Raw genomic sequence first — 17,398 nt, 5'->3', positions numbered from 1 at the left:
AAAGAGTGGTTTTTGTTACCCCATACTATAGAGTATAAATTTAAAAGAAATAATTGCCATGTTGTCACTTATTTTATGAAACAGTATGGTCCAAAAGTATCAAAGACATGTTGGCGTTTGAAAATATTAAGATTATACCGAAAGTAGATTTAAAAAGCTGTAAAAGCAATGGAGAATGGTCTTGCATTTAGGCAGGCTTCTGAAAATTCTCCATTGAAGAGTAAAATGTGTGAGGGTGGATGGAGATTGGGGATCCCCGTTAGTAGTTTTTGATATCGGGTTGGTTGTTGAAGGCCTATCTTGACTGAAGTGGATGGAATGAATAGTGATTTAAAGACAAAATGCCAAGCCCTGATTGTGCTGAAGGATTCATAAAGAGACACAATACCACCCTTACTAATCGTCTGCACCAAAATATTAAGACAACTGGGAAGCTGTGAGCAAAGAAACAATGAACAGTTAGTTTTATGAAGCTCATAGTCTAGCTCTTGGACCTTGACCGATGCACGATAGTGAATTATGATGAAACAAACAGGGCAAATGACCATCAAAAATGAGGGGATTGCAGTTAGAAAAGACACATGCCATCCTGAAGTCATTAGTGATTACTCGAAGTTTTTAAGCACGTCAGTTAAGTTTTTGAGAAGTGCTGATGAAACCCTACTTTCTTCTTATATCACTTTTAAGGCAGGAAATCTGTATTACATATAGACCAAAAATTACCAAAGGGTGCTGTCTATAAAAGATTAAGCGTTGACAATTCACCCTAGAAATATATGAAGACTTGTACATGAATATAGCAGTTCTGTGTTTTCGACAAGAAGGTTGTTAAGATTCTGGTCACATATCACTGAAGAATGCAAGAATAACATCAAGTTTGTGCTGCCACCCCCATATAGTACACACTATACACAGTACCCAACCACTAAATGTAGCTTTATTTTGGTCATTGTAATGAAAGTGACATGACATTTTACATGAATTGAAAAATAAGAATTGTGACGCTATGTTTAAAGACAAGTTCCCTCGACTTCCGATGAAGTGTGTTGTTGGGTTAGGTGAAGAAACCATCAAGAACAACTTGGAAGTTCGGTTTTAAAGCAGCAGGGGTTGTGCCTCTAGACTGGAAACATTTTCTGAAGAGGCCTCCAGGTAGTAAATTAGAACTATATGAAAATTTTTGTTCTAGCAATAGTCATTTGAAGGTTTTCTACAAGAGAGCAGACCCAACCCGTCAAAGTACAGAAGAAAAGGAAACTTCATATTCTAGCTGTAAGATGCACTGAAGGAGTAGAAATTTTGGAAGCACAAGACTACAACTTTGCACCTAAAGTAAGCACTTCAAGAAAGAGAAGTATAAATGCCCCAGTAATTCAGATTCAGGAGACAATAATGTGGAGTTCTCACTGCAGAATGCCAGTAATTCAGATTCAAGAGATGATAATGGGGAGTTTTTGCTTCAGTATTCTCATTCAGATCTAATTCTAAGTAATTTGTCTGATTCTTGTTTTAATATGGAAAAGGAATTCCTGTTGTGACAAAGGAAAGGAAAGTGCGAATATATGATGTTAAACCTGTTGTTTGTGCTATTGGCACTCTTACAGTTGACGAAGAGACAAAATGGGAAATATTAAAAATCTGTTTTGCTATCGTAATAAAAATAAACCTGAGGAAAAAAGTGTAAGGGTGAAATTTTTTCAGAAAAGCTCCAAATCACTGGGAAATGACTGTGTTCCCAATAGTGTATGATGAGATAGATGTACACATCTAAAATGTTGTCAGTGTTATGCAGCCTATAACAGTTCATAGGAGATGCTATATATTCCCTTTTGCATTTAATAAGTGAACTTTAATGAGCCAAAATTGCAGCAAAAAATCTTGAGCTTCATTTGTAATCTGAAAAATGGCAGGTTCCTGGCAGTGATAGTCTTTGGAAGTTCCTTGGCTTTTTGTTGCCACCAGTTCGCTTTTTTCAGTTTGACATTGTGCTTCAGCCCTTGAAAGTGTGTTTTCTTTTCAGCGGAGGATTGATCTTGAGCAAGAGATTGTTACGCATCCCACTTGACACTTAGGAGGTTCTTAATCTCTTCATTGTTGTCATCAAACCAGTAATTTTACTTCTTTGCATCAAAACCAATGACCTCCTCTGCAGTCTTCGTGATAATGTTTTTTAAGTCGTCCGATTTTGTTCAACACCTGTTCTGTTAACTGTGGTATTTGTAAGTCAGTCCAAAAATGTGTCTTGCTAGAGAGCAAACAGTTTCATTCTACCGGCCGTTTATATTGAATTTTCTCATGGAATGATTTGAGAAGTAGGATGTGGTTTACAATGGGCTTGGATCCCCAGATGGCTAAACAGGAGTTTGTGATCAGTCCAGCAACAATCAACATTTCAAGCTGTTTCTGGGATCAGAACATCTTTCTTGACACTGTCGAGTGATGATATAGTCAATGAGATGCCAAAGTTTGGAGCGTGGATGCCAGATGCCATTGACTTGCGGAGTTTTTATGTGGAATAAAAGAATTACATGGACCTGTTTGTTTGTCATGAGGAACTCTGAAAGCTGCCAACAGTACAACTATCCTCACTGACAGTGAGGACATCTTGAATGCAGGAAAGACCATTTTAGCTCACTCTTAAACTGTATTTGTACTGCTGCTGATGACTTTCTCGAATGTGGGTCACAACATCCAGCACAAGATTGTGTGGCAGTCCCAGTGATATTTCATGAATTCAGCTAGGTTCTAGTTACTATGAAACTGAGGCACCTGGACCTGACAACCTCTCCTTGGAGATCATTCAAAGTCGTGGCTTGCCTCTAAAAACCAGACTCTTCTCCCTGTTTCTTGTAATGCAGGAAACCTTTTAAAGTACCAGCTGATATTAAGAGCTTCACAACTGTCATCAAATTTTTAAAAAGGCGACTGAAGCATATGCAGTAAACCATGGCATATCATTGCTGTCTGTGGCTGGTAAAATTTTTACTAGTATTCTGCCTTCAGACTGCAGGAGAATTGCAGGGAACAACATAAGTCATTACCGTTTGTGTCCTGTGACCTAGATAAATTTCCATTAGTAATGGGCTTAAACAAGGATGTGTCCTCGCACCAAAGTTTTATTCTCTGTACCTAGCAGCCATTCTTAATGAGGCAACATCTATAAACAGTGTAGGAATAGAGCTTAAATACAAATTTGACAGATGGCTATTTAATCAGTCTGGACTGCACTCTAAAAGGTTCACAAGCCTCACTCAGGGAACTTAACTGCAGTATGCTGACAACAATGCTTCTCCAGCTCACACACCCAGTGAGCCACAACTGTATGTAAATTGTTTTGGTACTGCATATAAATGGTTTGGCTTGACCACACACACACCCATACACACACCCACACCCACACCCACACACACACACACACACACACACACACACACACACACAAAAGAAAAAAAAATGTTCTACCACAGCCAGCTCTGAAACTGCTTTTCTGAATTTCAGTATCTCTATTTGCAGCACACTTTGGAATAATACATCATTTCCTCTATCTAGGAAAACTAATTGCTCATTGGAAAAGGGCATCAAGCAAAAGATGGATGCCACACATGTTGCTTTTGAATGTCTCGTACACTGAGTCTTCCTGTCACTATGCACCAAACTGCTGGTGTGTCAAACAGTTGTTGTTTCTACCCTGCTCTGTGGTTGTGAAAGCTAGACAATATATCACCCTGATCTTGACAAACTAGAACACTTCAACCAACAGACACTTAAATGCATTATGAACATCAAATGGGATGACTTATTATCAAATACTACTGTTCGTGAGAAGGCTAAGTATAGGGTGGAAGCCACCGTTATTGGTCACTAACTCAAATGAATTGGGCATGTCCAGCAGATGAGAAACAACAGACTTCATCAATAAATTTTGTATAGTGAAGTTAGCACAGGTAGAAGGTCCCATGGTGCTCCTCTGAAGTGCTGTAAAGAGCGTTTCAAGAAGAATGTAAAGAGTTTAAAAATTGACCCAAGTAGTTGGTGCACCACAGCAGAAGATCATTAACATTGGTGCACAGCTGCTTCAGCTGCTGTCTTACATTTTGAGCGAGAATGATTGAGGCAGGAGAATTAAAAACATCAGAGATGCAAATTTTGCCAGGCCTAGCCATGCCCCCAAGCATCTGTTATGTGTAATGAATGTGGTCACATGTTTCATGCCAGGATTTTTGTCTGTTAAGCCATCAAAGGTATCTCCATACCTGAACTCTCATGCAGTTGTGGAAATGCAGGAGAAAAATGAAAACTTGGACGTGAATATCAGCTGCCACTGCCGACAGTATGAAAATTATAAAACTGTAATTGAGGAACACCTTTTCAAAAGTTGATAAAGGCAAAAAAGTAAATTTTTGAGGAAACGCGTTTTTTAAACATCATACCCAAATACTAATTATGTAAATGAGGTAATGTAACATTTACACTGCTTTTGTAGACATGATTCCGATTGTCTGTTTAATTTTTCTCAGTGTTCATTTTTTATATCAGAGTAGAGTGACAGATTTTTTCAGAAGTCTGTAAATGCATAGATGGAAGTTAAAAGTTTTTTAATATTTGCAGTCAATGTGATTTTTTCAGTCTCTTTTTTTCATCTTTAACATTAATCACAAAGAAAGCTTATTTATCGTTCTTTTGTATAGAAATACAATAGTGCACCACAATATAACACATTAGTATAATATTTTTCCATAAATGTTTGATAAGCAGAAATGCAAAATGCAACAGACATCATTGAAATTCAACACATAATACTGGCAACAGCAATACAAACTGGGAACCTACAGATCCTTTTCAATAATGTCCTCATAAACTCATCTGCTCCTTCTGGTACATAAAATGCATCATCAATTTTAAGACATTCTTTCTCATCTCCTTGCTGATCATGTTCTTCTTTTCTTAAGTGGCTGCTTTCTTTACTGCCAGGCTTCAGAGTCCGGATTTCCTCAACTCAACCTCTTCAGGACTTCCATTATAAGTGTCCAGTAATGACAACAATACCTTCTTCTTAGACTTTTCATAAACCAAAACTTGCTGAGCAGTTATTTTTAAGGGATCTTAGATCATAGGGCTTTTAGTGTACTGGACATGAGATCCTTTGCTTCCCAATATTTATTTAGTTTTTTTATGATGCCATGTTGTTCCAGCACTTTATAATATTCAGTCAGTGAAAGAATAGCTTTCTTTCTTTCCTTTTTTTCCACTCTGTCATGAGGCATATGGCTGTGACCATGGAAAGGGAAATAATGTACCAGCTTATTAAATGTACTGCTTTCTTCTGTAAAGGCCGTTAGTGTGCCCATCATTACTATATTTTTATTTTGACTGGTACATGAATCAGAAAACCCTTCATTCGGTCTTTGTTTCTGGCCAAATATGAAAAGCAATCCTTTCCTTTCTTTGTGTTCAGGAATGAATCATAATGCATAAATTGTGTCTCCAAATCTGTCTTGAAAATGATACTTCACCTACAGAGAGCTTTGGTATTGCCTGATTCTAGTGTATAAAAAAAAATATTTTAACCTTATTTGAAAATATAATATAATGGGATAGATAAAAAAAAATCAACTCACAAAGCGGCAGCAAGAGAACACGTGCATAAAGGAATTTAAATTTGCAAGGTTTCGGAGCCATGATAAAATGCTGAGGCTGAAGGAGTTAATGTAAATTAAAGCAGGTGGGTGGCAAGAACCAAGTGGTGTTGAGAAACTAGTATTTGAGAGAAGAATCCAGATGGTGTGTGTGATGAAACAGGAAGTGAGGCCATGACTACAGCATGCTCTGCAACAGGGTATTGTGTGTTGCCAGTATACACACTGTGCCTATGTCCTTTAATCCTGACTGATATCTTGGTGGTAGTCATGCCAATGTAAGAGGCCAAACATTGTTTACGTAACAGTTGATACATGACCTGTGTCATTTCACAGGTGCCTTTCCCTTTGGTAGTATGTATTTTGTCAGTTACTGGGCTGTTACAGGTGGTGCTAGGAGGGTACATAGGGCAAGTATTCCAGGGCATGATTTTAGGAAGTCATAACCTTGTCATAGTAGCTGATTAATACATTCGAGACCAGGATAATACAGAGTGAAAAGATGTGTACTCCTGTGTAGCTCACCTTCGGTGAGGATGAGGTCAACTGCAAACTTACATTCTGTCAGTTTTCAACCTTTCCGTGTCATATATTCCCTCCCATACAGCCTTGGCATTCTAGGCAAACGTTCTTGTTCAGATGCAGATTGTCTATGGCGATACACCACCATTCTCACCTTAGCTTTCATTGGACCTAATTACCCCACAAGCCCAGTTCAAAAGCTGATTTCCAGGGCCATCAAATCCAATCCTAGTACTGCTGACCCCTGCAAAAAACAACTTAGGAGTACACCTCTTGTCACTCAGTATTATTCTGGTCTTGAATGTATTAATCAGTTACTTTGATAAGGCTGTGACTTCCTAAAATCATGCCCTGAAAAGAGGTCCATTCTGTCTAATATTTTGCCCGTCACACTTACAATAGCTTTCTGTCATCCTCCAAATCTCTGCCATATCCTGTCAGACCCTGTGCTCCTTCTGCACCTATTTCTGTATGGTATGTACCCCTTTGACTGTCCCCACTGTAAGACTTGCACTATACACCCTCCTCCCACCACCTATACCAGCCCCGTAATTGGCAAAACATATATCTGTGAGACCCCATAGATTGTTTATGAAATGTTACGTAAACAATGTTCAGCCTTTTATATCGGCATGTCTACCACCAAGTTATCAGCTAAGATGAATGGGCATAGGCAGAGAGTGTATACTGGTAACACACAATATCTTGTTGCGGGGCATGTTGCACCACACATGCCATCTGGATGCCCCCGCCCCCCCATCAGACACCAGTTTTGTAGAACTCAGCAGCTGGTAACTGGTGTTACAACATATGCTTGGTTCTCACCATCCACCTGGCTTTATTTTATGTCAGTTTCTTCAGTCACAGCATTTCCTCACAGTAACTACTCCTGTGTCCACTCCCTTTTAGTTTTCTGTATCTTTCCATTGCAGATCGGTCTATGTTTCCTGCTTCCTACATCGATCACATGTAATGCACTTAGCTTTATGCTCTTATTAACTCTTGCAACATGTTTTGTCAGTAATCTCAGACTTGCTTATTACCCTGGCTTCCACTTTTAAGCTCTCGGGTTTTCGAATCTTTCCCAGAGCAGTCTCCAACAAATCAGTGTTTGCTTCTCTTCCCGCCCAGTGTCTCCCCTGACCCAAGGTTCTGAGCTACTTTTTCAAACTCTCCACGTTTCCTAAACCTATCAGTCCTTTTCTTCACCCCTCTTCCTTCCCCTTCAACCCCTCCACTAAAAGAAGGAGCCATTGACTCCAAAAGCTTGCAGATTTAAGTACCCTCATATGTGTTTTCACCGGTCGCAGCTTGGTGAGTAGAGTTTTTATCTATCCCATTACATTATATTTTTAATCACATTTGAATTTTCTTCCTTCGTTAAATTGCATAGAACTTTTTTGCATGTAGTTTGTGCAACCTGTGGTTTTTTATTAATTGGTTCTTTTACTTCAGATCTTGTTCCTTTTTTAATTTCAGTAGACCAGTCTTGCATGTTGAACATATATCTGTATTAGTAGTTTTATATGACAAATTAAAGCAGTGATAGAAAGTATGTTTTTAATTTGGTAAAGAGCTAGTTGGAAAGCCTGATGATTTCCTTATTTATTTATTTATTTATTTTGTTTAATTACAGAAATGTTTCCACATTTAGACTGTATTCAGTTCGAATAGCAAATATCTCTTTTGGACTTTTTCCTTGAATAGTGGTTCTCTCTACACCTGTTTATTTTGATGTCATTCTTTATAGCTTATTTAACTTCCTTATCTTTAGTTGTGCTGCAGTCCCGCTCTCAGTTTTCAGTCTATAATCTCGTGTTACATGAAATTTGGTGTTCAGATTTGAGTATCTGTCTTTGGACATCCGTGATGTTGCCTGAAATGTTACTGCGCATACAACATTGGAACAGTATTCTTCCTTCCTGCTTCTATCTTTTGGTGATGTGATTATTATGTATTTTAGTAATAATTTATCTTGTTTCATTTTGTTTAAGTGATGAAAAGTTGTGATATTGCTCTAAGTGAGATCAGCTGCCCTGCGTTCTTTCCTTCCTAAGACTTTTGGGTTTACTTATGTCTACTAGCCCCCATGAACAGCAATAGCTTCCATTTTCTTGTTCTTGTTGGACTTCTTGAATGCTTCCACTGTCGACCTGGACTTCGTACCACCTGAGCACTCTTGTTACATGTGTACCATTTCTGAATCACTTGTATTAACCTCCATCTAATAGTTCAACAGCTACTCTTTTAGCACAAACCTCCCTCTGACAAAACTGGCTTGAACTGAGTAATAATTAGGAGGTAATGTTGGTGTGTAAACCACTAATTTATTTCTAATATTGGTTCTGATAGCAAGGGCTTAGCTACAGTTTACGTTTTTTGTATGTCCAAAAAACACTTCTCACATTGTTATTGACTGTGATGTCCCCCATTGTTATTGATGTCCTAAATTGTTGTTCTCCCTTCAGGTTTCTCAGAAGCAAAGCACAGTGTGTGTTTCTTGACTTTGGCTTTGACTTTCTAAGAGCAAATATAGAATTTTGAAATAACTCTTAGTTTTCATCACAGCAAATATTGGCTTTTGACCAGACCATTTCAACAGGACAAACATAGCAACAACCTTGATTTTTAACTGACTTCTGAAAAAAATCTCCTCAATTGTTTACAATTTCTTCATCATATTGCATGTTTAAGGCATTTGGTATGTGAGTTTAGCACAGCGTATGAACTGTGTTACCCTAATCCCAGATCATTTGAACCAAACTTCAGTTTCCTAATCACAGTTACCATGAGCCAAACATTGATATCTAACTATTGGCCCTTGTAAGTCCACATCATGGGGTAACCAAAGCCACTATGTCTTTATTTTACAATTTCTGACATACGTTTGATAAAATTTCCTTATATGGGAATATATAGTAGTATATCCAACTTTTAACTGAATCAGTTGCTCTCTAAAGTAAAGTACAGATGTTAAAGTTGAAAAATGGCTTGAGTAGTCCTGTTTTATGTTAGATGTAGGAATAATTTTGAGGTACATATGTCTTAGTCTTCCTTTTGACATTTCTACCCAATACACTGTATAAGGTTAGGAGGATACTTAGATAAGATTTTTTTGTGGAAACAGCATTTAGCATTATTTTCTCCAAACTTTCAGAGTCGCTCTAATGTTTGAAACATGGATGATGCAGTTTATATCAGTTATTTGACAACCAAAATATCATACATCACTCTTTTATATTGAACTAGAGGATTAATATTGGATACTGCATTCACTATTAGAGGCTGTAGTTAAAGAGTTTTGAATATCTATAAAATCTATTCCTTTCAGTCTCCAACAATGGTTTATTCTCACTTTCATTCATTACACCATGTCATTCAGTAGATTTTCATTCCTTGCTACAGAGTAGTTGTTTCCGGCTGCTGGCTGTGATTAGTGGAAAAGGCATTAAGCAGTTAGAGAACAAGTTCATTGAGTGGATTTCCTCAGAGACAAGATTGTTGTGCTGTTTTAAAAGTTACTAATCATATATTTTGTAACTTTGAACTTGCTACAGTTACCAGTATATTATTTTTTGATTACATGTTGCAACAATGAAACTTCCTGATTTGAAAGGGACACAAGAAAGAGAGGCGTGAAAGACTGAAGGTGAGGATGGCCTCATTTGAGGCAGTGGATGGGGACATTTATTTACCATCTGCTGTGGGTGCTACAGTGCATTGACCAAAGGAGAAACACATGTTTGTTGTAAAGCCCTATGGTCTAATGCCCAGTTATGCCTGCCCCCCCCCCCCCCCCCCCCCCTCTCCCCACGGCAGCGGAGCTGATCTCAAAAGTTTGTGTATACCGTATATTGTCCCAGCTAGTTAAGAACCATTCCCTGCTATTGAATCCTATTAAATCTGTTTGTAAAAAGGTTTATCAGCTTACTTCAATAACCCTTGAATCCCCTGAATGTTCACAGATATTATTGTCCATGTGCTAGCTGATTATGGAATTCAGTAAACACTGGGAATGTCTCATATATTTCTGTTTTAGTGACACAGTTAAGTTCTTAAATTAATGAGAGGTGGCATTAGGGGAGCAATGAAAGGAGAGTTGACCCTAGTGCGTATTGTTTCGGTATGATAACAGTCAGTCAGTACTACATTCCTTCGTGTGCCTATCACCAAAGATTTGTTTTCCCATGAAACTGTCCTTTGCCATTAATGTCCAATGAATTATAAAGATGTCTCTGGGCCTTACAATGTCTAAGCTTCTCAATTCTCACAACACGATATTAATTATGGGTTCGAATCCTTTCAGTGTCTGTTCAGCACAAGTTTAGTCTTTTAACAGGCACTATTTTTCACATTTACGTTTATTAGCAGAATCACCTTGACAACACGTGGCAAAGATACTAGTGTGATAAGGTCCAAACTATTTTCAGTCCCAATGCTCTTTAATAATTCGTATGCAGCAAATAAACTCTTAATTCAACATAAAAGTTTCCGTATTGTCAATAAATCTCTTCACAATCATAAGTATACGATCGTAGCTTTTCGTTTAACACGTACAATCACCTTACACTTGAATATCAGTGTTCGTATACCCAGTCACCTCTTTTGACTCACTCTCTGAATTTATCCCAAAATAATCTATTTTCCACCACTCCAATGTCTAATCCAGTTCTAGGAATGCAATTTAATTAGGCTTCTAATCCCAAAATTCCAACTACCACGGAATAACTGTGAACATACTTGCCACCGGTGAAAACAAAAACTCAAGAGGCCTAACAATGTTGCGCATTGGTTTATATATTACATTCAAAACAAAACACAGATCTGTTAGATCTTCCTTGGAATCCCTTTGTACTGCTTTGTGTTACACCATTTCGAATATCTACTATTTGTAAAATTTTATCTGTTACTTTGAAATACTACTACCGTTTTTTGGCCCTTAGGTCATTTTGTATTACAGAATTTAATCTAATACTCGTTTCTGTATAACCACTCTCTAAAGAGTGGTTACATAGTTAATTGTCAGATTGCAGCATGCATCTCCTTGATGATGCCCAGCATGCTAGCAAGCAGCTGCCCTTCAACTTTTGAATGCTCTGTGAGGTGAATTCTTCATGGAGGCGTATGCTCCCATAGCTATGATGCAAGAACTCAGTGAATGCGATTTTGATGTTCAGCATAAGCATGTGAAAATTTGCCTGCCTATGTGGTGCACACTGCAGAACTACATGAGAGGTTCCTTCACTCAGTACGTGTAACTGTTTGGTGTATTTTATTGACATTAGAGATCATTGTGCCTTACTTTTTTTCTAAGAAACCAAATGTACAATGATGAATTCCCAACTAGTTGTCAGTGTGATTGATAATTTTATTTTGCTCAGTCTTTTAAAAAAAATGATGTTGGGAATGTGTGTCTTCAGCAAGATGGCTTGTTTTTCAGTTTGGTATCTAAAATTCATTGTTTACACTGTACAGCCAAGTACCCTCATACACTTGAAGGTGAAAATTCACCAAAAAGTAGCTTGTGGGCTTCTTGTTATGCTAGAAACTGTCAGCCATAACTTCAGAAGTCAAGTAAATCAGTTTACTGACAATACATCACTTGCTGGATATCATATTTAAAAATATGTCATTTTAAATTGCTATTTATGTAGGGAAAGAATAATAAATTAAAACAATAAATATAATTTTCTTTCAAAACAGCAATTTTCATTGTTGCATCCTGTTGTATTTATTTGTGTATAAACATCTGTGTATATGTGTATGTAAAATTAGCATTAATTTACAAAATATTTTGCAGGTTGAAGGTAGAACCAGTTGATGATACAAGGGGTCCAGTATCTGTGGAGGATTGTACGATTACTAAGTGTCTGCCACGTAGTTGGAAATGTTCCGGCAAACCCGTACTGCACACGTGGAATATGCGCAAGAAGGCTGCCACAAAGCATAAATTAGATCCCAAACTCCCTATGATGGAGCGAGAAACACTGATTTCACAGCATCTAGAACAAGAGCCGTCAGAAGTTGAAAATGCATCATTCATTGTCCGTATTATTGCTGGAAGCAAAAAGGAGTCTGTTCGCTGTTGCCTCGTAGCACACACAGCAGATGCAGCTCTCTATCATATCATTGCCAGAAAGCTCCTTTCACTTATTCCCCTGTGGTTAAATACTGCCTTTGTATCCAGAACTGCATTGAATTACATTCCTGATTTCTCCTTGTCAACTAATACAGATGCAGGAAGTGCCTTGCCTGCTAACGCAAATGTATGTGGTAATACAGAAGAATCATCTGCTGCAGAGATAGTTCTGGAAAAAGGTAACACAGACAAACAAGATGATGATCTGTCCAGTTGAAGCATTCCATTCCGAGTGCTTCATAGCTTTAACAGTGTGATGAAAATTGAAAGTTGGCAGTACTCTCCTCATGGTTACCTCTCTTCCAAGGTGAAAACTAATTCTTTCTAATCTTCAGCATTATGATGCAATTAAGTGGTGTTTTCCATGCACAGGTGAGATGAGTAACATTGTGTCATGAATTTTACTCAGGACATTAACGGCACTGCAACCATCGTAAGGAATAAATGAAAAAATTAAACTAGTCTGCATCAAAACTATTTCCTTTGGAAATGCTGAAATCCCTTGTGAAACACAGTCTACATGTTTGTAAATAAATATTTGACTGGAAGCTATTTTTCGTCAGTATACACAACCAATCTGTGTAATATTGAAAGATAATTAAATTTCATTGTGTGTATTTGTTTATTTGAAAATTATTTATTGAATGTTCTACCCACCTTCATATGGGACATAGGCTACAGTGTGGAACATACTGACATGAGTTGGCAACATCGTTGGTGCAGATCAATTAATTAAGTAATTTTATTTGTGTGTTGTGTGGACTATAATTGCAAACTCTAAACATGATGTGTAACAAGTCGGTTTTACATTGATAATAGACATTCTCTCCTAAAACATGTGCACGCACGTGCCGACACACACACACACACACACACACACACACACACACATACACACACACCTGTCAGATCACATGATTCTGTGCGTCAAAGTGATCTGCACCCACAGTGGTCAACAACAGTTGTTTTTGGTTACATTTTGTGCACATTCCACAGCCACAGATGGTTTTTAAACATGTTGAAAATTGGTGCCTTCAAAAATGGATGGAGGAAGTTGTGAATATTTCAGTTGAGTCAAGGCCACTGTAACATGTTCGAGAGAGAGCTTTAACATTTTCTGTGACAACAGGTACATTAAAAAAAAGGGGGCTGGGCTGGAACTTAATCCTAGTCCCAGTCTTTCATGGTCACTACATTACCAGCTGCACTGTTCGTATGTATCTCATAAACTAAGTAAGTTTGAATTTATCAGTTATTTCCTTGCATAGCTTCAAAGCTCATACTAAACAGAAATTTCAAATTCATGCAATAAATGGAAATGAAAAGAGTCGTTGGTTGTCTAAATAGCTGGAGAAATTTTTATTCACACCCATATCTTTGCACTTAATAAAAATATGGTTCCACTTTTAACCACTAACATGCCATTACCTCACATTTTATTATAGCAGATCATATTACAATGACATGTTTATCTATGCATTGGTGACCTCAAATAGCACAATTTTGTAGCATGGAACTTCTAATACATAAACCACCAAATAACACGCTTAGGGTTCAGAGTGATTTAATTGGGGTGGGGGAGTTGCTTCAACGGTCTTCTGGCCAGTTTGATGCGACTTGCAATGAATTCCTTTCCCATGCCAACCACTTCATCTCAGAGTAGCACTTGCACTCAATGTCCTTAATTATTTGTTGGATATATTCCAGTTTCTGTCTTCTCCATAGATTTTACTGTTTACAGTTCCCATGATGAGATGTCTTGATAGCTTGATATTTACTTCATTACAACATTGGTACTTTTCAAAGAAAATAGTTACCTATGTGTTTAAATATTGAATTACATTGACAGTACATTATTATTTATTATGGAGCCTAACAATGAACTCTGCCACTTGTTTTGAAGTAACAGGAATTTTCAGTCATTGAATGTAGATATTCAGATAATTTGTGGAGAGAGTTGCCAATTAAGTAAGTTTTTAATTTTCATTTGAATCATTTGGGATTTCCAATTTCTTGCTTTATGAGCGTCATTTCAATCGGTGAAGCCTCATATTGTCAGAGTAACCTTCGATGTGCCAACTCCAGATCTCAGTGTAGTCAGGGACTTCCATTTATCATCGTAGCTAGAAGGTAAATTTTTAGAAAAACTTTGCCTGCTCCACGGTGTTTCTTTTCACGTGCACAGCTATTTCTCTTTGAACAGGAAGTGGTGCTATTCCTGCGGGATGGTGAAGCCATTCGACTGAAGTAGATGTCCAGCAAACTGTCATATTCTACAGGTGTCATTTAGAGCTATGTCCACCTGTTCAGCACGTGTTGAATTAGACCAAACAGAACATGCATACTCTGCTGGGGAACAGCATAGTACCATTGCAGAAGCTTGTATAGTTTCAAGTTGACTGCTCCATTGCGATCCAGCCAGTTTCCACAGAAGACTGTTAGAAGACTGTTCCTGACAGAATCTTTGACTTGCAGTTCATGCAGTGCTTCTTGAAAGTAAGAGATCTATCAAGCAAACTCTACATGTAAATTATTTTTTTATCTTATATTGTGATTGTATAGATCACAGTCAAGCTGGAATTGATTTTTATTGTAAGCAACAAAATCCGTTGTGGAATCAATGTATTGGACACTGCTTGTAAGGATTCCAAGACCCCTAAAAAGCCTTCTGTAAGATGTATGGTTATCTATTTTACATAATATGCTTATTGCTCACTTCTGCTGGAGGGGGAGGGGGGGGGGGGGGGAGAAAGAAAAAGTTCAAGATTAGCTTATCTCTGTGAACATGGTCTAATTGCTTTTTGTCCTTCCCCCAGTCTCTCTCTCTCTCTCTCTCTCTCTCTCTCTCTCTCTCTCTCTCTCTCTCTCTCAGTGTGTGGGTGGACACATGATTTAAAGTGTGTTACATTTAAAGTAAAAATCGTGACTCCACTAAACAGTGGTTTGAAAAAAGAAAGAAAACTGTAATTGAAGCTACGTACTTTACAATTAGCTGAAAGCATCAAATCAAGAATGTAGGTGCTAATAATGTAAGAAAGGAGGGAGGATAAATTAGTGATAAAGGCCGTTCAAAATTACTTTTAATATGGGTCCAACCATAGTCGTATTTTGTAGTTATGTATGTGGCTGATCAGTGTGTAGCTGTAAAGAACAAACTATATCAAACTACAAAATGGTTGTCAGAAAAATGTTTGAAACCTGAAATGTTCGGAAATGAAAATAAATAAGACAGGGTAAAGAAAAAGAAAACGGCATGATAAACAGCTAACTCCACAACAAATTGGCTGAAAAGGTAGCAGAACTGTATAAGAATGGTAGGGTAGTTTCCATGTGGTAAGAATAAGATGACTGTGACTGGAAAAAAACATGTTCAACAGATACGATGTTGTTGTGGTTGACTCATTTTATGCATCTCTCCATGCCAAGTAGAGTAACATGTCACTTGGTGAAGTGACGTGTTGCACAAGCATTTTTCGAACTAATGAATGATGATCACCACTGCTGAAAGTTTATTTTCATTATGAATTAGATAATCTACTCTTTGGATGTATGTTTTATTTATGCACATTTATTATGAAATGGATGGACGCAGTGTATCTGCAAGCCAGGAAGATGTTAGACATTATACAATATTCACAGTCCCTGCTGGTCAGGCAGTTTTTCCACTTCATCGGGTCCTGCCTTTGAGATACAGTGTGAGCCATGGAGGAAGAATGGCCATGACAGTGCGTATAATGTCATGAGAACAAGAGAAAACTTGTTATATACTCACTTAGTTGGAATCTGTTGAAAAAGACCATTTTTGGACTTTTGTCCCTATCAATGTAAGGGTGATGTTCCGAATATTGAAGCAATTTTATAATTCATGACCATTGTAACAAGAGGACAATATCCGATAAATTGTTTATGAGAAGTCTCGCATTTATTTTGACAATCAAATGGTGAATTTGTACTCTTTAACTTCTAACAGTAAGTGCAGCTCTTCAAGAAATAAAGTTTGATTGCAAGAGATTGTAAAGTGTGCTGAAATAATGTGAGCAAGATTGAACAATAGGAAGTCTTAGCTCCCAATCAGGCTTTACTTCGCCACCCAATATGCTAAAGAACCAGCAGAACATCACATGTGGTGACCATGACAGCATCCAGAACAAATACAGCTGAAAGTAAGTAAAATTTACAAAGAACAATGGTAGTAAACAGAAACTTGAAATTTTAAAGAGAATTGGTGAATTTTGAATATGCGGATTTCTGGGCATTGTTATCTGTTGTCAGTAGTAATGCAGGTCAACAGCCAAGTTGAGACTGCAGTGCAAAATTAATTGCTAGCACTGAATCCAGAATTCTGAAGAAGTTTGGTTAGTCGATGAGCTATTATTAAATTGTTCTACTACAACTATGATGGAGAAGAAAGTAACTAGTCCAGGAGTTGGAAGATTTCGATTATGACTACACATGGCTTTATTGTATTAATCACACAGAAAGTCTACAACAGCAGTTACGGATCGCAGCTGCAACTAGTCAATCTGCAGGAATGGCAGTGTCATCAGCACACTCACTTAAAAGTGATGCAACATAGCCTAAACACTTTTCCAGTTTCCCGTTCAGCATCTACATGGGGCAAGATTCTGATGAGCCACATAACATCCAAGTTGATAGCCTCCAGAAATTTTTCCCTGGTGGTGTTTGTGTTGTGTGTCAGACTGTTCTCGTAGATATTATACATGTGATGATGAGAAAAATGGATGTTGATGTACCTGTTTGATTTTGAACATTTAGTACACAATTAGACCTAAAGGAGCTAACTGCTGGTGTAAAACCAGTGAACACAACACTAAAACAGCATTTCAATAAATGATGTAAGGAAAAGCAAGAAATCCGGCCTAGCAAATTGCAGTCACAGACAAAACTTTCCACCTTACCAGAGGAGCTAAATTCAGAAATATTGAAACGGTGAATGAGCATTTTAAGAGATTTAACATAATACATGTTCAACTCTCCGGCACTCAAAAGGGTTGAGAGTGTTGGGGCAAAGCAACGATTCAGATATTGCTGCTGTTTTAGGCGCTATACTTGCCAATTTGGAGGGGTATAAATAGTGAGG

The 17,398-nt window shown here is 37.7% G+C and overlaps 1 protein-coding gene across 1 annotated transcript in view; it reads left to right on the top strand.

The window, feature by feature from the left end:
- The window catches only part of LOC126191307 (speckle targeted PIP5K1A-regulated poly(A) polymerase-like), a 222,664-nt gene extending 209,758 nt beyond the window's left edge, over positions 1-12,906 (top strand). Inside the window, exon 11 of the mRNA XM_049932136.1 lies at positions 11,959-12,906. Coding sequence (XP_049788093.1) covers positions 11,959-12,514 — 556 coding nt within the window. The 3' untranslated portion in view covers positions 12,515-12,906. The remainder of the gene's footprint in view (positions 1-11,958) is intronic.
- The last annotated feature ends 4,492 nt before the right edge of the window (positions 12,907-17,398 follow it).

The sequence above is a fragment of the Schistocerca cancellata genome, chromosome 6 (genome assembly GCF_023864275.1).
Source record: "Schistocerca cancellata isolate TAMUIC-IGC-003103 chromosome 6, iqSchCanc2.1, whole genome shotgun sequence".
In the NCBI taxonomy this organism is placed as follows: Eukaryota; Metazoa; Arthropoda; class Insecta; order Orthoptera; family Acrididae; genus Schistocerca; species Schistocerca cancellata.
Note: the sequence above shows the minus strand (reverse complement) of the source record. Positions and strands in the feature narration are given on the sequence as shown.